Raw genomic sequence first — 26,947 nt, 5'->3', positions numbered from 1 at the left:
TTTGTTGAAAAAAGTCTGGCGGCTTTGTTTATTTCTTTTATCAGAAGGGTAACACTCACACCAATTTTATGTTTCTCATGGCTTTCACACCAGGTCACTAATAATAACCTGTTATTTACTGTGCATAAAGTTTCAAAGACGTGTTGTGAGACTACACAACCACGAATATCAAATTAACAAATTTAAATTAAGCTTAGCGTTAATTTAACTTCTTACATTCAAAATAGTTTTACAGCACGTGCTGTTTAAACATTGGCTACTTGTTTATGTGCAATAAAATATTTTTGACGCTAATTTTATAAAACGACAGAACTTCAGTTTTTACGTTTCACTTATCACAAACAAACTGACCACACTTTTGCACAGAGAGTAGAAACATTTTATTTGAAATTTCTATATAAATTAAGTTATAGACAAGGATAGTTTTGTCATAGTTCCTTATAAAGGAAATGTAATTATATGTCATTATAACAACATTACTTTTGTTTTGTGACATCGAAAGTGTTTCAACTACATACACTATACAAATACACCTTATGACAAGAATAGTTCCAAACAAAAACATTACATTCGAATTATTTTGTAAAACATTATTCTACTGTAGTTACTAAAACACTCAGAGTTCATCGTATCGTATAATCAACAAACCAAACTTATTACCACTGTTGTTTTATCATAAGGCGGTGTTGTTCGCGCGTAAATGTTACCAACAAACGTGCAAAAGGTATAAAATTTACGGTTCAATCTAATCACAGTTCTTTCATAAATAAAAATTTGGTGCAAGTATATAGGGTGCCAAGTTAGTCGAAACGTTAATACAATGGAAAATAAATTCGTCCAATAGACTACATATTGTGTTCTTAATTTTGTGGTGAAGACAAATTTACTGGAGGTCTGAATAATAATAAACGAATAAATACCTTCTATTTATCAAAGTTTTAAAGTTAACCAACAGACCAACTTAATTTACGAACTGTTGCAAGTAAACTTATTATTTTTAATGACCTCTGAAAAGAATGTATAATAATATAGCTACAATCTATCTGTTACACCCAGTTCCGACAAGGTCTTTCCACCCGATAAAAGAACTCTTCAAGCTGTTTGGGATACGCGAGACATTGTATTGATTGAGACACTATTCGTAGCAGAAAATTGCTTGACAACATGTAATGACCTTTTGACCTTTCAGAAGAATGTATAATAATACAGCTACAATCTGTCTGTTACACCCGGTTCCGACGAGGTCTTTCCACCCAATAAAAGAACTCTTCAAGCTGATTGGGATACGCGAGACATTGTATTGATTGAGACAATATTCGTAGCAGAAAACAGCTTTACAAAATGTTACTGTAAAAAACATTTTTAGTTCTACTTAGAGGCAGTATTTGGAAACGAGGTAGAAATGTCATTTCATTTTTCAGAAATATGCTTAGCATAATGTCAGTCATCTACAAAAACAAAAATTTTGAATTACATTTTCTCGATAGATCCGTTTAACGAATAAAGAACTGTATAAGTAAACTAGTAAAATGTTAACGAATATCCTTTTGAGAAATACGTGGTTCTCGGATTCAGGTTATGAGAAAGAAGCTTTTCTCGTCTTTTTAAAGGCAAAAATTTGTGTTGTGGACCATATTAAGTCTGCGTTCTTAGTGTTGAAGGAACGTATCAACGATACAATATGATACAGGCGTGATCAACTTTATACGACGACGAACTTACTTAACGTTCCCTTAATTAAATCTTCAAAGTCTGCGTCATAACTGAAAGAAACAGAAAGAAAAATGGTTTATTAATAATACGTCCACTTATCTTCCATAGAAAGAAAATACTGCCCACTGTTTGTACTCTATATCAAATCACTTTGATATTTCGTTACATTTGTAAAATTATTTACAAATTTATTTCGAATAGAACTACCCGAAATATATTCTTAAAAATGAATCTATCGTACTATTATTATAATGTATAGTATTTGTGACGTCATATCCGCTTGGTTATTTATATTCCTGTCCTCAGTTCCTTTATAGCAGTGACCATTAATATATTAGGTTTGTTTGACTTTGAATTTTGCGCAAAGCTACACGAGGGCTATCTGCGCTAGCCTTCTCTAATTTAGCAGTGTAAGACTACAGGGAAGGCAGCTAGTCATCACCACCCACCGCCAATTCTTGGACTACTCTTTTACCAACGATCGTCACATTATAACGCCCCCACGGCTGAAAATATTTGGTGTGATGAGGATGCGAACCTGCGACCTTCAGAGAGTCGAGATCCTTAACCTCCGAGCCATGCCAGGCCAACGTATTAGGTAGTTTTGTATGAAGTTGAAACTAGATTACGAAGAATTTCTTGTAAATATTTCTTATATAACAGTTGTTTATCAGAACTAAAGTTGGAAGTTAAATATAGCGAGTTATGTAAACAGTCCACTCTGACAGGAATAGGATAAAGGTTGTCTTTCTGTCTGCAAGCGTTTCTAGAAATGTGTTTGTAAACAAACGTTTGGTTTGTCTGTAGAATTAATATGGCGTTGAAACAAGTTGCAGTTAATAATTTAAAACTGAACGTAAGATGATACGTAATTAATCAAATCAGGAAAGGAAGCCACAGGTAATTACATGGTAATTAACAGATAATTAGTTATGAGTAGTGTGTCAAACATCTGGAAGTAATCTGCCACAAGTCTGTTGGATGATGGTAAATTGGATGTGGGGTTATTAAGTAATCAGTCGAGATGTCAATTGAATTGAAAGCCCTTTTATTAGGCCCAGCATGGCCAGGTGGTTAAGGTACTCGACTCGTAATCTGAAGGTCGCGGGTTCGAATTCCTATCACACTAAACATACACGCCCTTTCAGCAGTGGGGGCGTTGTGTGTGACGGCCAATCCCACTATTCGTTGGTAAAAGAGTAGCCCAAGAGTTGGTGGTGGGTGGTAATGACTAGCTGCCTTCCCTCTAGTCTTACACTGCTAAATTTGGGACGGTTAGCGCAGATAGCCCTCGTGTAAGTTTGCTCGAAATTCAAAAGAAACCTTTTTATCAAAATGATTTAAATCCTTTCGAGTTCGTTGATTCTAAATCTTAGCTAAAAGTTTGTCTGTGCGTTTAAGTATATTTAAGGGAATTCATTTTCCACATATTGTTCAGTTACGTGCAGCCAGTTACAATACACAAACAGCATACTAAGTCACTCAAGGCAAACAAATTACAAGAAAACAACACAGCGTAAGTTAGTCATTAGTTTTTCTTTATAACAATAATTGTATATGTTTTATTACATAGTTTTGTATCTTGAAAGATTGGAAACATATTACAAAGCTGAAAATCAAAATCTGAGATGCATGGTTTATTTCCTGAATTTCGCTCAAGGCTGCCCAAGAGCTATCTGCAGTGTCCGTCTCTAAATTTATAGAAATAAAACCTAGTCAACATCACCTATCGTCATCTCTTGTGCTACTATAATCGAATTGTGAGATTGACCATCATTTAATAACGCTCGACAGCTAAAAGACCGAACATGTTCGGTGATGGGATTGGAACCTGCGACCCATATATTAGGATTTCAACGTCCTAACCGCCAGCCCGTGAAAATTTAACAGAATAATATTAAAACAGATATTGGAAACCGTTTTCACTAACAAAATATGTTGATACTCTAATAAGTCGTGGTAAAAAAAAACCATTATCAGTTTTTTTTTACTTTTACCTTCAACACTTTTGTTTGTTACGATATACAAATTACTCTGACACAAACAAACATTAACACACTTTAAAACCGTTTATCGCGATGTAAAGAACTTTAAAATATATAACAGATGTTTTTTTTATTTATGAAAACGGTCTTTGATGTTTTAACGTATATCTGAAAACTTCAGCTGTCTCTAAGTACAGTGAACTATAACACCTTTACACTAAGAACACTGGTGCGAGTTCATTCCTAATACGTTTTATGAATAATTAAGTTAAAGTTGAAATAGACACATTATAGTCGGTGATGGGTAGCATTTCTCGATGGTTAAATGAACAATAGGTTCGAATTAACATAACAATTGCTTTAGATTGCAAAACTCGCAGTCTCCAAGAGTTAAATATTTGAATATTTGTTTGCAAAAAAATTATATTGTTGAAAAACAATAACCGCCTGATTAATCCAGCTCCTTTGGGAAAATTTGGGCATAAGAAATCCGTTATTTCAATAGTTCACGTATTTCACTTGCAGGCTTCAATTCATAAAAAGGAACTTTAATTAACAAGAGGAATGAAAAATTGTCTTCTGTTTAAACATACGTCTACGAATACTTTACTAGGCATAAAATGTTGTTCGCTAGGCCTAAAATGTTGCTCGACACAGAAATGAAGGCTATTATTTTATTACTAGTTACAGCGTTTACAAAAAGTAATATTAGTTTATGGAAGGCTCCCCAGTGCCTCAACGGTATGTCTGCGGACTTACACGCTAAAATCCGGGTTTCGATACCCGTGGTGGGCAGAGCACAGATAGCCCATTGTGTAGCTTCGTGCTTAATTCAAAAACAACAACAACAGTTTATGGAACAGATACAACGTTTCGACCACTAGTGCGATCGTTTTATAGTACACAAGCTCTGACGATAAAGAAACGTCCTACCTGTTCAAAAATATTCTTTATTAATAAATACTAATAACGCTTGTAGTCGGTAGGTAAACTCAAAACGAAACTAAAATGAAAAATGTTGGGATACTTTCAAGTCTTCAGTTGGTATCAACTGCTAGGCCTAAACTTCTAAGTATTTGAATAATATAGAACAACTTCTATGCCAAATAATTACTGCTTTAAGATCTACGTATAATGTACGCTATTTCTCCTCTTCAACAAATTTTACACTATTTATATAATACTCTGCTAAAGAACTTTACCTCATAAAGTTGATGTTGAAAATTCAACCTTACATCACAACATAATTCAGCGAGTTTGATGTTAAAAATTGAGCCCTACATCACAACATACTTAGTGAGTTTGATGTTAAAAATTCCCCCGCTAGTACAGCGGTATGTCTACGGATTTACAACGTTAACATCAGGGGTTCGATTCCCCTCGGTGGGATCAGCAGATAGCCCGATGTGGCTTTGCTATAAGAAAAACACAGAAATACACTGATGTTAAAAACTGAACCCTACATCACAATGCACTTCAGTGAGTTTGATGTTAAAAGTTCAACCCTATATCCCAACGTACTTCCGTCAGCTGGCTATTTTTTCAATAACTTTAACTTCTGTCACCTACAATATTTGTAGATGTTTCTTTTCGAAGTTGAAAGCAGTCTTTCCAAAACAGGCTTCTATACATCACTTCTTTTTTTTTGAGAACATCAAATCGGAAATTAAAGTCCATGTTACTGACCGAAATATATGAATGTATTTTACTACTGTAAAATAACGATGGAGTTGAACTGGAACCATAAAGTTTATATAACGGTTCGCAGTTTTCTCGCTGCCTTCCTAAAAGCAGTTATTATGTTCTTGCGACAAAGGAGTTTGAGTGTTGCTGTTTTTAACTTATCTTCTTAATTTAGCGCAAAACTCAGAAACTGGTATATATTAAAATTCGTAGGCCTATCAGTTGTGACTACAGTAGTTGTTTTGTTTGTTTTTGAATTTCGCGCAAAGCTACACGAGAGCTATCTGCGCTAGCCGTCCCCAATCTTGTAGCGTAAGACTAGAGGAAAGGCAGCCAGTCATCACCATCCACCGCCAAACTCTTGGGCTACTCTTTTCCCAACGAATAGTTGGATTGACCGTTACATTATAACGCCTCCACGCCTGAAAGGGCGTGCATGTTTGGTGTGATGGGGATTCGAACCCGCGACGCTCGGATTAATGGTCGAGTGCCTTACCTACCTTTACATGTTGGACATGGGCTAAATTGTTAATTTATGTTTACAGAAGGTTTATGTTTGACAAGAGGTAACAAGAAAAATTAACGTATTCACAAAGGTAAGTTGGGTATAAGTGGATAGAGTTTATCTTCATCAGGATACTTATGTTAAGCCCCCCCAGTGGCTCAGCGGTATGTCTGCGGACTTACAACACTAAAAACCGGGGTTTCAATAGCCGTGATGGGCAGAGCACAGATAGCCCATTGTGTAACTTTGTGCTTAATTCAAAACAACAACAATACTTATGTTAATTGTGAGAACACACCGATTCTGCCACGCCAACATACTATTTAATCCACTAGTAAAACCCTCTGTATATTAGCTGTTAAGCAGTATATTCAACATACTATTTAATCCACTAGTAAAACCCTCTGTATATTAGCTGTTAAGCAGTAGCACAAACTATACTTGTCTCTCTGGCGGGAACAGCTGCGAGTTAATCTCTCCACACGGTTTTTTTTTCTTTCCCAACGAAGCTTTCAACAGTAAATCTAACAACCATGCCAACACCTTGTTATCAGAGTTTGAAGCTAGCGACCCCAAACGGAGAAATAACTATAATAACTATCCTTCATTTCAGAGTTTATGATTTCCAGCTGTTCGTTTTTATAGAATTTCATATTCACAAGTGACGCACATTACACACGCATTACTCATTCCTACCTCAGCTATAATATAAACTAAAATATACATTTAACGCTGTGTCTCTTTAGTATGTGTATCCATACTTTAGAACCCCAGTTGCCATTTAGGTCGTTAGTAACGTTGGTATCTGCGCCCCCCCTCTCCAACTATTTGTATTTATTGGCTTGTGTCGTAAACGTCAGCGATGATATAAGGGAATTAGTTAATAGGGCATGAGTGACGCAAAATTACTTTACTTGCAAACTTGTTGAAACTTCAACATACCATTGGATGACTTATAGATCTTAGTTGAACATGGCTTATGGTAAACATACCATTATTATGAATCCGAGGATTTAGGGCTCGTGTCCCGACTCCATAAAAATGTGCTCAGCACCTTGAAGCTTTGAGAGTCAAATCGAAGTATGCAAGAGCAGCCCATGAAATTGGGGTGGGTGCTGTTAATCGCAGCTGCCTAACTCCCATTTCAAATTAAGGTAAGGCTAAGCGAAGATAGCCGTTATGTAATCTGGTGAAAAAATTATAAAATTTTATATAGCTTTCACTATAACAAGAAAAATGAAAAATATATGAAAGGTCAGAAGAATTAAGTTCTCAAATATTTTCCGCCCGGCATGGCCAAGCGTGTAAGGCGTGCGACTCGTAATCCGAGGGCCGCGGGTTCGCATCCCGGTCGCGCCAAACATGCTCGCCCTTTCAGCCGTGGGGGCGTTATAATGTTACGGTCAATCCCACTATTCGGTAGTAAAAGAGTAGCCCAAGAGTTAGCGGTGGGTGGTGATGACTAGCTACCTTCCCTCTAGTCTTACACTGCTAAATTAGGGACGGCTAGCGCAGATAGCCCTCGAGTAGCTTTGTGCGAAATTCCAAAAAACAACAACAAAAAAAAACATTCTCAAATATTTTATTGCAAGTTTGTGCCACGAAAACGTTCTGGATTTGTTGGGTTTTTTCAGTCCTGTATTTGTGTGGACTGCTTTTCATTTTTCAATGACAAGCGTGTGCTACTTTGGTTACAACATAATTATGTCTTTCTCTATCATGAAAAAGCTTTCATTTACGTGGCAAATATTTCCTTATTCACCTATGTTGGAAAGAGGTTACTTAATTTAGATGGATTTTTTTTTAAAGCTACAATGCGGCATTGAGATATCTACACTGTTCTAAACAACTATTAATATTTGAATTCGTACAAGTTCTACATTTGAGAATAACGAAACTATTAAATCAAGGGCGGGGTAACTTTTTAGGGAGAAATTACTGCTGCACCCCTCGCCTATATTCTTGTATGAATGCCGGGTTTGTTTTAAATATATCATACAAATATGAAGCCAATTAGGCTAAACTATTATCATACTGAGCTCACATATATACTCGTATGTACTAAAGTTTGTTTCTTTTGAATTTCGCGCAAAGCTACACGAGGGCTATCTGCGCTAGTTGTTCTTAATTTAACAGTGAAAGACTAGATGGAAGGCGCCTAGCTATCACCACCTACCGCCAACTCTTGAGATACTCTTTTACCAACGATTGACCGTCACATTATAATGCCTCCACGGATGAAAGGTCGAGCATGTTTGGTGTGACGGGGATTCGAACCTGCGATCATCAGATTACGAGGTGATCGCTCGAACCATCTGGCCATACCGGGTCGTATGTACTGGTGTTTAGAGTTTGTTCGTCTGTTCGAAGTTAAGCAGAAAACTACACAATGAGCTAGCTATCTCTGCTCTGCCCACCACCGGTATGGAAAGCCCGCAGACTTGCTGCTGTCCCACTGGGGTGCTATGTTTAGAGGGAGCATGTGTTTCATTAACTAATACAAGGATATCGATATTGGTATTTAAGCCTAAAACTTACCCAAACATGTGACAACACGAGAAGTGCAATTTTACAGGAAAATAAGATTTCTTTTGTAGGTATAACTTAAACCATCTTAATCATTCTTTTAGTTCTTGATTAACAGAGTATCCATTAATTAATAAAGTATGTGATAATTAGAGTGTTTGGATAACAATAACACTTAGTTGTGGTATCGGGAAATTAGGTTTATTTTATAATGAGGGCAGAAAAGGGCAAAACATTACTTGAGTTGTAATAACGGCAGCTTGAACACATCACGATTTGTCCTTCAGACTTATATTTAAGGATGCAGTTACATAATATAACACACTGTACAAGGTATTCCCACCATCTGAGGAAGCTTAATGGTAAACCTAAGTATTAAAGATAGATTACTATTAATTTTCAAATGGTAATAAACATCGAGTCATTACCAAGCTACGGATAGATTAACTCGTAATATGAGAGTCGCGAGTTCGAATCCCAATCGTATCAAACATGCTCGCTCTTTCAGCCGTGGGGCGTTATAATGTGACGGTCAATCCCATTATTCGTTGGTAAAAAAGTAGCCCAAGAGTTGGCGGTGGGTAGTGATGACTAGCCGCCTTCCCTCTGGTCTTACACTACAAAATTAGGGACGGCTAGCGTAGATAGCCCTCGTGTAGCTTTGCGTGAAATTCAAACTAAACGGATGGATTAAACCTTGCGTGTTACGCCTCTCTCGTCTTAAATAAAACGTGTTACTACCTCACATTATTTTTCTGGTAATTTTTTTTTATTTAACTGTTAACGTTATTTATATATTATTAACGATTATTAAGTAACGAAATGAAACTATTCCAGTATTCTTAAAGCTTTTCAATATAACTGTTTCTACACTACACAAAATATATAGTAAGTAATAAAAACATCAAAGATAAGAAATAAAATGAACGAGGGAGAAAGCTTTCTTTTTCTTTTTTCCTTCTGACAAGCGAAAAGAAATACTCTCCAATGTATAAGCGCAACGCTACACAGAACCACTGCTTGGTACGACTGAATACTGCATTAGTCACGTCTGGTGTTTGTGAAGGCCCGAAATCGGGACCAGCAGGTTTACGCGGTGCCGGTCCCCACAAATAGCGCCACTTATTAGCGAAATGCTTTTATAACGTATATTTCTCAGTCTCAACACAAAAGTTTATTATTAGTAAACTATACCTATTTAAGGAAATAGAGGGCTCTTTGATACACATAATCAGAACTATTGAGTTTACTTGTTCCAGGCAACATGCCAGTGAGAAAAACCAAAACAAAACTTAGTTCAATCAAGTGAAGAATAAATAAAACATACTTTTATGAATTTAAACTTGAATTACATCCAAGAAAATAAAATCAGACGTTATTCAAACGTCATTAGCGGTTCAAACATTTTATACAGAGGAATCGAAGGCATTACTTTAAAACCAAAGTTATATTTTTTATGAGAGTTTTCCAAGAAATAACTAAAATTAGTTTGTGTTTGTAAATGACACACCCAGAACTTGTGTTAGTATGCTTGATTTGGAACCCTGACTTGAATTTAGTTTCAGGAAGTTAACCTAATAAAAAAAAAACCGAAACTTTAGAATCAGAACATCTATTTATAAAACTGGTTAAATTTATGAAACAACGATTACTTTTAATACATTATAAACCGATAAAAAATCAAAACATGCTTCAGTTTATTACACGGTGATTTCGTTTTAATAGATCATAAACAGAGAAAAAAATTAAAATGTTGGCTTTAAACACATTCTTGAATTTATCATGTTAAAATCAAAGCGAGTAGGAGCTAATAAATCAAAACAACTCATAAATATGTGTTTAATATTACTATGTGGTTGTGTAACATTATACACTATTTATTGGAAGTAATTGATTAAATATGTGGTTTGATTCCATAGTCTAAAATTTACCTGCTTAAGTGCGGGTTTTGATTCCGTAGTTTAAATCTAGCTGCTTAAGTGTGGGTTTTGATTCCGTAGTTTAAATTTACCTGCTAAAGTGCGGGTTTTGATTCTGTATTTCAAATTTGCCTGCTTAAGTGTGGGTTTTGATTCCGTAGTTTACATTTACCTGCTTAAGTGTGGGTTTTGATTCCGTAGTTTCCTGTTTAACTACGGGTTTTGATTCCGTAGTTTAAATTTACCTGCTTAAGCGTGGGTTTTGATTCCGTAGTTTAAATTTACCTGCTTAAGTGCGGGTTTTGATTCCGTAGTTTAAATTTACCTGTTTAACTACGGGTTTTGATTCCGTAGTTTAAATTTACCTGCTTAAGTGTGGATTTTAATTCCGTAGTTTAAATTTACCTGTTTGACTACGGGTTTTGATTCCGTAGTTCAAATTTACTTTATATTGTTCGAATTTGAGAAGACAGAGAGGGAAGTTAACGTCCTTTATGGGTTTACTTACAGTAAAAGGTAACTTTACTGTTTTGAATCTGTTTGAAATTCGGTCCTAAATATGCGTCACAGTAAACTATTACCAAACATTTAACTGGATAAGTTCAACCTGCAAGTGCCCAGTTAATTATAGTCGAGTCACTCAATAAAATTCCGATATACTGCAACTAAACATAATGCATATCTTTTCAACACTTATTAGTGAGATTTTTTAAAATAAGGTTAGATTCTTTCCAAACAAACAATAAGGTAAAAATAGAAAATGAATTTTACCAACGTTTATTTTCAATAAAAGTAACTCTAATCTTTTGTTCTCCATTTCCAGACCATTATCTCTTCCTTCTTTACGTAAATAATGCTTATCTTCGTGTAATGTTAATACAAATAAAATAACAACAGTTAAAAACGTATAATCGACCTAGGAAAGTATGTTTGTTTTTTAATTTCTCGCAAACTTACACTAGGTTGTTTGTTTGTTTTTTGAATTTCGCACAAAGCTGCTCGAGGGCTATCTGTGCTAGCTGTCCCTAATTTAGCAGTGTAAGACTAGAGGGAAGGCAGCTAGTCATCACCACATACTGCCAATTTTGGGTTACTCTTTTACCAACGAAAAGTGGGATTTATCGTCACATTATAACGCCCCCACGGCTGGGGGGGCGAGCATGTTTGGCGCGACTCGGGCGCGAACCCGCGACCCTCAGATTACGAAGCGCACGCCTTAACGCGCTAGGCCATGCCAGGCCACCTAGGAAAGTAAGACAAAAAAAAGTGTCGTTAATTGATATCCTAAAACCTGGTTTCGAACCGACTTAAATAAAATTCACAATAATTACAATTCACTACTCAATGTAGTTCACTAAATAACAGTCGACGTTCAACAACTGATGGTAAATATGACACTTAAGTAGCTAAAACGTCTATCGTATACCAACTCACCTGATGAGCCATGGTATTGCGCGAAAGGCCTCATCGGCACTGGATATGGCAGAAGTCGTGTTGGTGGCATGTCATAATTTATTCCTCTTTGTTTTTATTCATAAGTTCTAAGAATTATCTGACTATGGTGGATTTCTACCACTTTACCCCAAAATGTTTAAATTCTGGGGTAAAGGTTAAAGATAGACTTTTTTTTTATCCTCATAAGCTGATTGCAACCCCCTTTCTGTAAATTTCTCAAGTTATTGTTTGTTTCTTTTAGAATTGAGCACAAAGTTACACAAGGGACTATCTGTGCTCTGCCCACCACAGGTACCGAAACCCGGTTCTTAGCGGTGGGAGTCCGCAGACATGCCGCTGTGTCACGGGAGGGATTTCTCATGTTATATTACAGTACACAGCATAATCACCTAGTCCAAGTCGCTCGGGAAACTGTCATGTCCAGCTAAGAATTAAACTGTGAAAACTGGAGAACGAATTTAAAGCTTGAAAGGTTTTAGAAACTCGTTTTACGTTGACAGCAGATTTCCAAAACGCAGCCGTCGTACGTTTAACGAGCAGATATTGTAACTGTGTATGTAGAGGAAAGTCACTTAAATAAATAAGTAAATAAAACTGCGTATTGTAACAGTCAGAAGAGATCGTTGAGAGTTGCTTAACCTGTAAAAACAACCGTCTTTTCTGAAATCCCATCCGCCCACTTAACAAACGTGAGAGCCCATTGAGCAGTAAAACAAACATCTAATAGATTGTAAGTGCTCGTCTTCGAATGCTGTGTCCTGTGAAGCATATGAACATCTGCCTGTAAAAATTTAGTGAGGGAAATACGGACCGTTAATAAAGCGGTAAGAAATACTTGGTTAATGTGTACGACCGTCGGATCTGTTTTCTATTACTTTTTTTTTTTAATTTCGCGCAAAGCTACTCGAGGGCTATCTCCGCTAGCCGTCCCTAATTTAGCAATGTAAGACTAAAGGGAAGGCAGATAGTCATCACCACCCACCACCAACTCTTGGGCTACTCTTTTACCAACGAATAGTGGGATTGACAGCGACATTATGACGCCCCTACGGCTGAAAGGGCGCGCATGTTTTGGTGGGACGGGGATTCGAACCCGCGACCTTCGGATTACGAGTCGAACGCCTTAACCCACCTAGCCATGCCTTACCATATTGTGGTAAGTGTGGTATTGTAAGTGGTGGCAGAATTATCAATTCTGCATTACAGTGCTAATTTTAACTAATATATTAGTTAAAATAAAATCCCTACACTTCTTTCACCAGAACAAAAGTTTAAATTTCATTGATTATAAATTCAAAATTAATTGCCCCCGCTAGTACAGCGGTATGTCTACGGATTTACAACGCTAAGATCAGCGGTTCAATTCCCCTCGGTGGGCTCAGCAGATAGCCTATGTGGCTTTGCTATAAGAAAAACACACTCAAAATTAATTATATCCTTAAGGGCAATCTCGAAATTTGGCAGGGAGGAAAATGTGGCATATACAATATTACTAATATTTACCTCTTTATTTTAATATAATATTGTTTTAAATTTATCTTTTTTTGGCAACGTTCTTTGTCCTAAACCTGCAATACTTTGACTTGATTTGAGACTTTCAATTATTAAAAAAAACAGTGTATTTTCAACTTTGCTAGTAATACATACAGTTTGAGTATTATGTAGTGATAGAAATATCAACTGTACTATATTAAATACAAACACGTTCTTTTCTAACCCTTAATTTCTGCATGTAGTTCTTTCAACATAGGTATTTGGACATTGCATTACAGTATCTAATTTTATTCTGTAGTTTGTTTACTGTCTGGAGTACAAAAAGTTGGAAAAAAATAGTCTTTGTCGTTATTTTTCAAAATACCGTTTGAAAAATTTAGATTATAATCATTTGCGGAAGTATATTAACATCAAAATGTTTTTATTACAAGTTCTTAGTCTGTCTAGCACTAAACAAGAACGACTAGCGCAAGTAGCCCATGTGTAGCTTTGTGCTAAATCCAAAATCAAACACGATCAACTGAACACAACTTTATATGTCAGTGCTAATTTTATTAATTATTTGTAAAAGATAAAAGTGTTTGTATCAACCTGTGAAACGATTTCTACCTTTGAGTAGGAGACTCACTGTTCTGTTTGTTCAAACTGTAAATCATTTACTTGTGGAAACATGTCTCCCGAGATTAACAAAAAAATAATTATATCCAAAAGTAGAGACTTTTATCCAATGATTAGCCCTTACAATTGCAATTATTTAAGCTATACGATAAAACTACACATTTTTTTTTAGTTCTTAAAGTTGTTTTAAAGTTTCCAGCTCGGAAATAAGATTTCGGAAATAAGACATAACACTGGTATACTTTACACGACAATACCTAATATTAGCATTGAAAGGAACTTCGTTTCATTTGTCAAGACTGTAGAAATTAGCTAATGCTTTAACTCTTTATTATTTTAAAATACAATACTAGTGTAAAACACCTACACGTTAAGTTCCACAAATAATTTTCACTTATTATCATTTGTTGAAAATACAATACCAGGGTAGAACACCTACACGTTATGTTCTACAAATAATTTTCACTTATTATTATTATTTAAAAATACAGTACCACTGTAGAACACTTACACATTTAGTTCCACAAATAATTATTATTTATTATTCTTACTCAAAAATATATTTCTATTGTTAAAGTCTATCAATAATGGTCACTTATTATTATTACTTAAAAGGACATAACCAGTGATTAATTTCCAACACTATACGTTCCATAAAATTACCATCAATTAATATTCTTAAAAATGCATTACCAGTGTACAATACTTACACTTTATGTTCTAAAAACGATCATATATCACCCTATTGGGAAAAGATGTAGATTCGTCACTTCTATGAATTAGATATTATTTTGATTACGTGACTAACTGCGACCTTTGTCATATGTATACCATTCTAATAGCGAATCATATTCAGAGCTAAACACGGTCAACCGACGAGTGTGATGACAGTTGCAGGCTAATGCAATTCAAACTGTATGCGTTTCTTATTAAGGTTTTATTTTGCTAGACATAAAGTATACCCTCACACCAAACATGCTCGTCCTTTCAGCCGTGGGGGCGTTATAATGTGATGGTCAATATCACTTTTCGTTGGTAAAAGAGTAGTTCAAGAGTTGGCAGTGGGTGGCGATGACTAGCTGCCTTCTCTTTAGTCTTACACTGCTAAATTAGGGACGAATAGCGCAGATAGCCCTCAAATAGCTTTGCCCGAAATTCAAAACAAACCAAACCAAACCAAACATGAAGTATGCCATGTATCTCCCGTTTACCCCTGATCTGCGTATTTTATTACTGATTTTGTACATCTTTGTTCCCATATTTGTGTTTTTAAATTATTTTGTGTTTTAGAAATCATTTATAACCAACCGTAAACTGTTTATGTTATATTCTGAAATGATAAAAAAAATAAAAAAAAAATCAAGGTTGATTCGCCGCCAAAGAAAGAATCAGTTGTTCGGTAAGCCTAATGTGACACAGAACACATTTAAAATTATACATCAAAGTGCGTAAAGTACTATCAGTAAACTAAACCTAATGAAATACACGACATTATAGAACAAGCAGTAACGGTCATTAGTCGCGTACGTGTCTCGGAGTAATTTCTGAAACTACGCTCAAAGCCAAGCTAGTACACCTCTCTGCGTGAAATTAAGATATTCTCGAATGAATACCTGCTGTCAGCAGTTTGATGGATAGCAAAGGGGGACAACTACGTAGTAAACCTCGAGGCTTAGGGTTAACAAATCTCTTCACGACCTTACCACTGGTCGTTTAGTTGGTCCCTCTACCTGCTGTTAGCAGCGACGTGAGGAACTTAGAAAAGACATCTGTGTACAGTCTCCGTTTCTGACAAGCTAGAATAACTTTTGCTGCAGTGGGTTTGACGAAAATGTTGGTTGTGAAGAAAACTATGTGAGTTATATTCATTTAACCATCAGAAAAAAACGTGTTTGGGAACATTGAAGCTGCGTACGATACACTCATATATTTTAAATAGATAAAGAAGTGTGCGTAGGTCTTATGAGAATAAAAAAAACAAAACAATTTGCGTTCAAATTGTTCGTTCTTTTTATATGAAAAGTCATTTTTATAACTGTCTAGGAATCGTTTAGCAACTCGAAACATTTACGGACTAGATTGATGCATTTTCTAATCGAATAAACATTTATTAATAATTTCTGAATAAATAATTCTTAATACTGTAATGCAAATTTCACAAACATGGAATGTGAATATATATTAAATTATTAATAATTAAATACACCTGTTTTATTGTATGTGGATCATGCACTTTCGAGATGCAAAGCAAATCCGACTGTTTGTTTTCTAGTATATTTAAATGTGAATCTACCTGTAATTGTCCTGAATTACAGTTGGCATTCGTTTTTTAGCTTACCATTTGCACTTTACTTGTTTATGTATAATTAATACTCTATCATCTCCAGTTTAGCTCTTCCATCTTGAGGCGAATCCAAGTGTTGACTGTCAGAGTCGAAATAAACAGCCACGATACCCAGGTGAGTAAGTGTGTACGCTCCAACTGAATAGCTGATGACCTATGGGGGTCAACGTGATTCTCTCCCAGTACAAAATCCTCTCTTCCATAACACAGACGCTCCATGTTGACCTTTATTCGCCTACAAGGGAACTCTTCAGACCCATCACAGAAACAAGATCTTAGTTTCTCGGCCTTTGCTTGCCGATTTAAGATAGCTAGACTGTTGTTACAGCGGTGAGTGCACCTATAACCGCGAAACATCGCGTGACACCAGTGACGATAATATTCGAGAGCTGTTGAGCACAGAAGGTCGGCCACACAGATCCAGTGAGCCACGGAACAGGAAACAACAGTGTCTTCGGCTGTAGCTTGGGTGACCTCGGAACGACAAACTTCTACGCGTTCTTTACTTAATATACAAAAATCTGACCCGTTACAGTCACACTTCATCAATTCTTTTCCTTCTGGGGTACTCGCCAAAGAAATCAGTGCACGTTTACAGAGAGTGGTACATCTGAAAACCCGTCCGGCCAGCACACTAGCGCAGTCAAACATATAGTTTTGTAGGGCTGTTCCACAGCCTTTCCGATAAGCGCACTTCATCCGAGCTATCTCACAGTTCTGGGCCGCCGAAGAGCTAGTTGCGGTAGATAGCATACAAAATATCAGCACGATCGCTGCCGCTGAGTTCATGGCGCGTGTTCTCGCTCTGTCCACTTCACCATTGGTGCCTTGATGGCACACTGCTAGAGTTCGTCGCACAAAGTGGTCCTATCATCACAAACACTACGCAAAACGATTTTAACATGTCAGTTTGAGTTTACGCTGCCTGTCTATTTAAATTCTCGTGTTACCATAACTACCAAACATGGATGAGCGAACATCTCTACTTGCCTTGTACTCGAAGCCCTTCACGATTTTACAGGTTGACTCCACCTCTTTTACATTCAGCCAATCCTAAAGTAGTAGCAAGTTTCACATCCGGGCGTTGCTTTTGAAGTCTTATGGCACGTGGTTTTACTTTTGCTTGGCTCTTTTTACGAAGGTCATTAATTTCAGCTGTCAGGGGAAAGTTGTTTATAAAGAAATCCGATGGCAGAAATCATAGTGAAATGAGTTGTCATCGACGTTGAGGTTTTGGGGCGGATACGCTGACAACGTTCTCGCGCCATGCGCATAGTAGCCAATGGTTTTCATGAAGGGTGAAACGAATTGTATGTAAAATCATAGTTACGATCTGTGACCTCACTGACTTCCGTGGACTTTTCATGAATTTCGGAATCTAACCTGTTGTCATAACTCACTTGAATGTATTTATTAACTCCTAACATGAAATAAATAACGGCCCCGGCATGGCCAAGCGTGTTAAAGCGTTCGACTCCTAATCCGAGGGTCGCGGGTTCGAATGCTTGCCCTTTCAGCCGTGAGGGCATTATAATGTGACGGTCAATCCCACTATTCGTTGGTAAAAGAGTAGCCCAAGAGTTGGCGGTGGGTGGTGATGACTAGCTGCCTTCCCTCTAGTCTTACACTGCTAAATTAGGGACGGTTAGCGCAGACAGCTCTTGTGTAGCTTTGCGCGAAATTTAAACTGAACCAAACCAATCTTTCTGAACCTTAGGAAGGTCGAAACGTTGTTCTCTCCTTAGCAATAGAAGTGTCAATACCCATACCAGCCGTTCTGAGATACATCTTTATTTCAAGATGGGTTTCTCGTCATCAAGACTTTATTTTTTGATGCAAAGAAATATATACTACAGATATCATAGAAGCGATAGAAAATTATGTTACTGGGCAAAAGTTCCATTGGATATTAAATAGATTTAATCATTACATTTCCTGCGTCATGACGTGGTACAATCCAAATCATTTACATTTCATATTAATTTGCTATTTAAAATCCTAGAAGAAGTTAAGTGTGTGTTACTTCAAGTCTGTTTAATCTGTGAAAGCTTTTTACAAATCTTAACTGGCTTCAAACGCTTAGTTTCCACAACACACACGTTCTTCTACTTAGTTTTAGCTTAGTTTCGACGACACCCACGTTCTACTTAGTTTTAGCTTAGTTTCCACAACACATACTTTCTTCTACTTAGTTTTTCGGTACAATTTACGTTCAATACAAGACTCTCGAGAGAGGACAGGGTCTTTTAGCGTATTATGCGATGAGAAATAATGTGAACTAGCTGACTAGCAAATAGAGCTTGTTTGCATAGAAGTTATTCTGTTTCAAAGAAGCCAAGTCTTTATTAAAGTAATGCAATGTATTAACAATGTAAGTTCAATAGGCAGGCCATTTAATGGTAAAAAGCCGATTACTGCATTGCGGTCATACTGCTTTAGTGGGAGATCGTATGGTCTTGTGGGAATTGTAGGAAAGTCATCTTCCGAAATGCAAAGGGGAAGTGTTGTAGAATCCTGAACCCGAAAGACTTTGTAAATAAACATATCATTCAACGGGATGCAATCCATAGATTTGGTACATAAAACAGATTCTCAGAGGCAAATTTAGTGGAAATCGGTTGAATATTTACAAAAAAAATCAACATTTGTTTCTGTGTGTTTGGCCATCCTTGGTTTTCGAAACTTTGGAAGTAGGAAAGAGATAAAATAAGTTGAGAATGAATTGATTTTTAAAGACAGATTTGGCACCAGATTTTAGGATATCCAGTACAAATATTCGATGAAATGAGCAGATGTTTTGGAAAGCAAAAGCAATGAAATGCAAGACATCTTTTGCAGAAGGAGTGAACTAGTAAATCAATTAGTCGTAAGAGGAAGTTAATTCCTTGTTCCAATCAGGACAATTTAGCTTCTCCTCAGTGTAATACACGTATAATACATGGAAGAGAGAGAGGTTTCTGATTTATAATGTGGTAACTCTCATTATTTTTGTATGACATCATAATGTTCAAAATCAGTAGAATTCATAAGGGGCTGATACAATTTTCTTAAGAGCAAGGACAGTATTTCAAGATTTATGAAAATAGTGTTAACAGAATTCTGTAAACAAAATCGACATTTGCCATTTAAAAAGGCCAAAATAGCAGCGTTTGGGGCCAGTTTCTACGAATAATGTTTAAAACGTAAAACACTGGAAAGCGAGACAATACATGGAAACTGGTACTGCTTCCTAGCACGTTAAATGGCGAACAGCAACTATAACAAAAACTAACGTAATACAGGCAGAAACAACAACTTTCCGATACATAGAAAACATAGCATTGACAGCGAAAATTCAGTAGTATTTTAAAGGGAAAAATCCTGCACTAGTAGAAAACGTGCAATCAGTTATAAATTCCCTAAACTTAACAAAATTTCTCTGGAGTCTCCCTCTCAGTGGTAAGGTGTACTCTTGTAGTGTTCAGTCCTTGATATCCCCAGTGGGTTCAGTGGTAAGATTGTACTTTAGTGGTGTTCAGTCCTTGATATCCTTAGTGAGTTCAGTGGTAAGATTGGGCTCTTGTAGTGTTCAGTCCTTGATATCCCCAGTGGGTTCAGTGGTAAGGTGTACTTTAGTGGTGTTCAGTCCTTAGTGGGTTCAGTGGTAAGATTGGGCTCTTGTAGTGTTCAGTCCTTGATATCCCCAGTGAGTTCAGTGGTAAGATTGGACTCTTGTAGTGTTCAGTCCTTGATATCCTTAATGGGTAAGATTGAACTCTTGTAGTGTTCAGTCCTTGATATCCTTAATGGGTAAAATTGAACTCTTGTAGTGTTCAGTCCTCATCTCTAGTGGTTCAGTGGTAAGACTTCCTTGCTTTGCCCGGCATGGCCAGGTGTGTTAAGACGTTCGACTCGTAATCCGAGGGTCACGGGTTCGAATCCCGGTCACACCAAACATGCTTGCCCTTTCAGCCGTAGGGGTGTCATAATGTAACGGTCAATCCCACTATTCGTTGGTAAAAGAGTAGACCAAGAGTTGGCGGTGGGTAGTGATGACTAGCTGCCCTCCTTCTAGTCTTACACTGCTAAATTAGGGACGGCTAGCGCAGATAGCCCTTGAGAAGCTTTGCGCGAAATTCAATGCTTGTTGTGTTCAGTCCTTGATACACCAGTGGTATGGTTTTTTTATTTAACACTTGTGGTGTTCAAACCATAATACGCCATTCTAGTAGTTTAGCGGTAATACCTGTACATTTGTAATATTCAGTTCTTGATACTCCCAGTGGTTTAGTAGTAAAGCTGTAGTCTTGTAATATTCAGTTCTTGATACTCCCAGTGGTTTAGTAGTAAAGCTGTAGTCTTGTAATATTCAGTTCTTGATACTCCCAGTGGTTTAGTAGTAAAGCCCAGTGGTTTAGTAGTAAAGCTGTAGTCTTGTAGTGTTCAGTTCTTGATACTCCCAGTGGTTTAGTAGTAAAGCTGTAGTCTTGTAATATTCAGTTCTTGATACTCCCAGTGGTTTAGTAGTAAAGCTGTAGTCTTGTAGTGTTCAGTTCTTGATACTCCCAGTGGTTTAGTAGTAAAGCTGTAGTCTTGTAATATTCAGTTCTTGATACTCCCAGTGGTTTAGTAGTAAAGCTGTAGTCTTGTAATATTCAGTTCTTGATACTCCCAGTGGTTTAGTAGTAAAGCTGTAGTCTTGTAATATTCAGTTCTTGATACTCCCAGTGGTTTAGTAGTAAAGCTGTAGTCTTGTAATATTCAGTTCTTGATACTCCCAGTGGTTTAGTAGTAAAGCTGTAGTCTTGTAATATTCAGTTCTTGATATCCCCAGTGGTTAAGTAGTAAAGCTGTGGTCTTGTGGTTTAGTAGTAAAGCTGTGGTCTTGTAGTGTTCAGTTCTTGATACTCCCAGTGGCTTAGTAGTAAAGCTGTAGTCTTGTAATATTCAGTTCTTGATACTCCCAGTGGCTTAGTAGTAAAGCTGTAATCTTGTAATATTCAGTTCTTGATACTCCCAGTGGTTTAGTAGTAAAGCTGTAGTCTTGTAATATTCAGTTCTTGATACCCCCAGTGGTTTAGTAGTAAAGCTGTAGTCTTGTAGTATTTAGTTCTTGATATCCCCAGTTGTTTAGTGGTAAGGTTTTACTATTGTGTTGTTCAGTACCTGATATCTTCCTAGTGATTCAACGGTAAGACTTCTACGCTTGTTATATTCAGTTCTCGATACCCTCAGTGGTTCAGTGGTTTATCTACAGGTTTGTGATATCTGTCTTGGGCGGAACATAAACAACCGACTGTGCAGCTTTGCACTTAAAAATAACCAAACCAGTCTTTGAAAAGTATTTTTCATCCGTCATTTTATTTCCTTTTTCGATAAAATTCCGTGCACTATGAGTCTGTAGAAATCATCAAGTCAATTTAAGGTTACCTACTTTTAAAAATGGATTTACCTAAGTGACGACAGAATCGTTTTATTTATATTAATATGTCCACTGATAGGACAGCGGTATATTTACGTTTGTTTGTTTTTAAATTTCGTGTGAAGTTACTCGAGGGCTATCTGCGCTAGCCGTCCATAATTTAGCAGTGTAAGACTAGAGGGAAGATAGTTAATTATCACCACCTGCCGCCAACTCGTGGGCTACTCTTTTATCAACGACTATTGGGATTGATCGTGCCATTATAACTCCTTCACGGCTGAAAGGGCGAGCATGTTTAGTGTTTACGTACTTACAACGTTAGAAACCGAGGAAGGCCCGGCTATGGAAACAGTAGACAGTCTATGTGGCTTTGCTCTAAGATTAATAACTAAACAAACAAAATATTATTTAAAAAATATATATATTTTTTTTCTGGTAGTTTAACAGTTAAGCATTGACAGGCACTATAGCTTATGAGATGTTATGTAACATTTCATATAAAAAAGTAAAGGTAGTGTTTTTGTCTTACGGGTCTACTTGTTTCATACTAACTAAACCTTTGCTAAACCTTGCACACAATGAATTCAAGTTATAAATCGTTGTCCTAGAACTGCATTCTGTTCTGATGTCAAGTAAGTTAAGACTTACAAAAGGATGAGCAAATATTTCAGGTTTAGACCACGGTAAAGAACGAATAACTAATCTCAGACATTCTATTTTAGAAATGTTTTAAAATAACTTTGATTACGTCGAAAGTCTGCTTAAGATGGATAGTAGAATCTGTAGACAAGTATGACAGTACAAAGTGGTGTTAATAAACATTATAGCCGTCGTCAACTTTACACGACTCGATGAGCCAAAGTTTTATGTTAATTCATACATAGGCTTAGTGGCGACATCTAGTTATCTGTTTAGAATATTCTTTCAAATATCTGTTCCAAAATACACACATTAGCGAAACTTGTCAGTGTCACGTTAGAATAGAAATGCTGTTCTAACACTAACGCATACATATTGTACAACATATATTTAAAATAAAGTAAAAACTTCATTCTTTGATTAACTCTCATGAAACGTCGAAATCACGGTGGTTATAGCACTCATAACGAGCAATTACAGATATCTGAAATATCCATACGAACTGAAAGTCAGTTACCCAATAGTTATAACAGAAAGACCAAACGTTATGAAACAGCACCTTAAGTACCAGTTAAAGCTGTCAAAATAATGAAACTTTCTTTACTGCACCATTCTGTTATATTAACAACAATAAATGCTGCTGTTTCTCAGGTCGTTAAATGCGAAGATCTTGAAACTCAGTACGAAAATTTTGGTTTTTAGTTTACACTGATATTTTAAACAATCTATAAAATATCTGAGAATAAATGTTAAAAGGTGTGAAAAACACAAACAGAAGGAAATATATAGAAAATATTTATAGGCATAAAAAGTCTTACTTTTAATAAGATATGAACATAAATAAATCAGTTCTTTGCTTTAGAGTTGAATACTTTGGTTTCCATAACGAAAAGTCGAGCATCTCTATCACTTGTTACTTATTATTAATATTTATTTCGGACGACTCTCCAATTTATTATGTTACGTACGTCACATATTACTATTTCAAATAATCCGTAATTTGAATTTGAGCTAAGTAGCTAATTAACTGTTATTATGTATTAAATTTATATTATTTGCCAACAAGACTGAGAGACGCAATTTTGCCCGCCATGGCCAAGTGTGTTGAGGCGTTCGACTCGTAATCCGAGGGTCGCGGGTTCGAATCCCAGTCGCACCAAACATTCTCAACTTTTCAGCCGTAGGGGCGTTATAATGTGACGGTCAATCCCACTGTTCGGTGGTAAAAGAGTAGCCCAAGAGTTGGCGGTGGGTGGTGATGACTAGCTGCCTTCCCTCTAGTCTTACACTGCTAAATTAGAGACAGCTAGCGCAGATAGCCTTCGAGTAGCTTTGCACGAAATTCAAAAAACAAACAAACATACACACAATTTCCTTTTTTAATGCAAATATATTTTAATATATAAACATAAACAATATAATTTATAGTAACAATTATTAATAATAGTTATTACAAATTATGGTTTATATACAACAATTTTTACAAACTTACAAACAATACTGAGCCTTATTTCAGGTCTAGGACTGAATGTTTCAATGATGATTCAGGTCCACGACGAACAAGTTAATACTGAGTTGATACTGTCACACACCTCACTGAAGCTTGCTAAGCTGATTAACCTCAGACGACTGACTTTCACCAATTATGATATTTAATGTCTCGTAATTGACTGAAGTTAAACGGTTGGTAATGTTCGAAATCTATAAACTTTCCCAGTAAAATGCTGTAATGTTTTGATCAATAAATGTTAATTAAAATTATACCTTTCTAGGCCTATAGCACATTGAGTGTAGCTTTCCAAATAATAATAATCTTCCTTGTCTCTCGGCGCGTCGATTTTTATATACCAATCACACGAGTTTCTAGAATTTTCAACAATGATCTATTGCGTTTTTGTAAACAGACATTGTTGATTCTCATCTTTAAGAATCCTCTATAAGTATTGATAACAGGCAGGACATGTTCAATACACAGTTAAAAATCCATATCACGTGCATAAATGAAAAATATACGGAAACAAACGTAGGCACTAATATAAATATACAATAGTAAATCTGTTACGCACACTATACTATGTAACCTTACTTACTTATTGAGACTAGCCCACAGTAAACACCATATTAACATGGACAAGTGATGACGACACTGAGGCCAGAAGAAAATATTATCATGCCTCGAAGGACGAAATTTATATCCTAAAAAATCATTGTATGTTTAGGTGAAAGATCTTTAGCCAAATAATATCCATAGGGCAATACTGCATATTTTATGATTCTAGTTAAATATTGAATAATTGAAATACCAAGTGAAACAAACAGGGGAAACTTAACTTAGTACTGAGTATTTTTATTCTTTAAAATACCGCCATTTGTGATGTAATTTATAATAAAAAAACATATCTTTCTTCTATCTCAGACAAAAGTAATGTTTAAGTTTGCCCATTTTCTGGCCAGATAGAGAAGTGGGGCTTTCTTTGTGGTACGATGATATAAACTGTAATATGAAACATGGGCGTTCAAATTGGTTAACAAATCAATACAATGACAAGCTGAAAACTGCATTTCTGATTATACTAATTCTCTTCAGTCCGGATAGGTAGATGGTATCTTTCGATACAAAAGAATAGCGTGTTGTGTAGATAACAAAGTGTCTACCGTACCTAAATAAACTTAGAGTTTAATAACGTTCTCTAACAGGTTACTAGATATACATAGTGTTTTGAATCTTGTTTTACAAGGAGGCTATTAATTTGTTAACACTTTGTGTCTAAGCTTGCAAACATTGTCACTAGATGGCAACATTGATATATCTACTGGACAACTATACAAGTTTGTTTTTTAACGCAATAAAATGCTACGTAATGGTTTATTTGTGTTCTGCGCAATGTCAGAAAAATAACCTTAGATTTTAATGTTGCAAGTCAGCGAATCTAGTGCTGACCTAAAATTATTTTTATTTTGTTTATTGTTAAGTACAAAATCCGGCAATCATAACATGAAGTCTTATATATATAATTAGTGCATAGTGCAACATTCTGGTCTTTTGGGACCCGGCATGGCCAAGCGCGTTAAGGCGTGCGACTCGTAATCTGATGGTCGCAGGTTTGCATCCCGTCGCGGCAAACATGCTCGCCCTTTCAGCTGTGGGGGCGATATAATGTGACGGTCAATCCCACTATTCGTTGGTAAAAGAGTAGCCCAAGAGTTGGCGGTGGGTGGTGATGACTAACTGCCTTCTCTCTGGTCTTACACTGCTAAATTAGGGACGGCTAGCACAGATAGCCCTCGAGTAGCTTTGTGCGAAATTCAAAAACAAACAAACAAACAAATCGGGTCTTTTGAATGTGACAATAAAAATCAGAGCTCAAATATTAAATGAAATCAGTCTGATGATAATATTACTTGCCTGAGCAAAAACCTTTACATTTAGTTTCTAGTGAGCTCTAATTAAAAACTAAAAGCATTTGCACTTTTCCTGCGAGACCGTCTTACAGTAGTCCATTAAATTAAATAAAAATGTGTTAAAGGTCTAAAGTGGAAAATCCTCAAGGCCAAAGAAAGGTAAGTAAACACTGCTAAAAGTATTTTATGCTCTAGTTATTACCTCAATGTTAAAACGGTCGAGAATTTAACATTTGCAAACAAGGACTACACGCTTAAATATGTTTAAATTTTAGGTTTATTTATTGTCACATGTTTGCATTTAGCGAAGTTATGATCCTACAATAATATAGAATCCATCTTTAATGGTGTGATAACGCCTAAAACTGAAATGTTACACGTAAAAAGTAATGTGATAGTCGCAAAGTATCATTGTTCTGTTATAGCTTGGATATATTATTGCTTTATTTTTTAACATTAAGCACAAAACAATACAGTGGGCTTTCTGTATTGTATTAATCACGAGTATCGAAAACCGGTTTCAAGTATTGTAATTTGACAGACACATCGCTGGGAATGGATAAATTATTAAAATATTTGTAAACGTAACGTATGGTAATTTTATCTGTGACGTAACGTATATGACAAATATAAGCATATTTAACTGGATTTTACTGCCAGATTAATTATAAGAAAATAAGGATAGAGTAATATGATTCAGTACCTTTGAAATACTTTTATAAAAATATGGAGTCTGGATTGTTAGCGTGTTATTTCTAGGTAAAAAGAAAGATGAAAGAACTTGTAGGAAAATTTTGCATTTCCTGCTTTTCTTACCACACATCTCGAAGTTTGATGAGAATTTTATTGACTGATGTATAATGTGTTGAAAATTCATAATTTACTTAGCCGAAATACTAAATTGTAACTGAAAGTTATTCTATAATACAAATCGGAGAAAATTACATTGACCAAACCTGAAGTATTTTCTCTACCATATCGTGTTTCTACTCATTTAACATTGTTACTAATGGTTCGTGTTTCTACTCATTTAACATTGTTACTAATGGTTCGTGTTTCTAGTCATTTAACATTGTTACTAATGGTTCGTGTTTCTACTCATTTAACATTGTTACTAATGGTTCGTGTTTCTACTCATTTAACATTGTTACTAATGGTTCGTGTTTCTACTCATTTAACATTGTTACTAATGGTTCGTGTTTCTACTCATTTAACATTGTTACTAATGGCTCGTGTTTCTAGTCATTTAACATTGTTACTAAT

General features: G+C 36.1%; 1 protein-coding gene across 1 annotated transcript; it reads right to left on the bottom strand.

Moving 5' to 3' along the window:
• Positions 1-347: 347 nt before the first annotated feature.
• Positions 348-17,368, bottom strand: LOC143239647 (growth arrest-specific protein 1-like). The gene is made up of 2 exons (XM_076480971.1): positions 16,237-17,368; positions 348-1,763 (listed from the first exon to the last, which is right to left on the bottom strand). Exon 1 carries the CDS (start codon positions 17,029-17,031, stop codon positions 16,276-16,278), a length of 756 nt encoding a protein of 251 aa, XP_076337086.1. The 5' UTR covers positions 17,032-17,368; the 3' UTR covers positions 348-1,763; positions 16,237-16,275.
• Between the last annotated feature and the right edge of the window lie 9,579 nt (positions 17,369-26,947).

This window comes from Tachypleus tridentatus, chromosome 2, assembly GCF_004210375.1.
Source record: "Tachypleus tridentatus isolate NWPU-2018 chromosome 2, ASM421037v1, whole genome shotgun sequence".
In the NCBI taxonomy this organism is placed as follows: domain Eukaryota; kingdom Metazoa; phylum Arthropoda; class Merostomata; order Xiphosura; family Limulidae; genus Tachypleus; species Tachypleus tridentatus.
The sequence above is the reverse complement of the archived record's forward strand: the minus strand, read 5'-3'. Positions and strand labels throughout refer to the sequence as shown.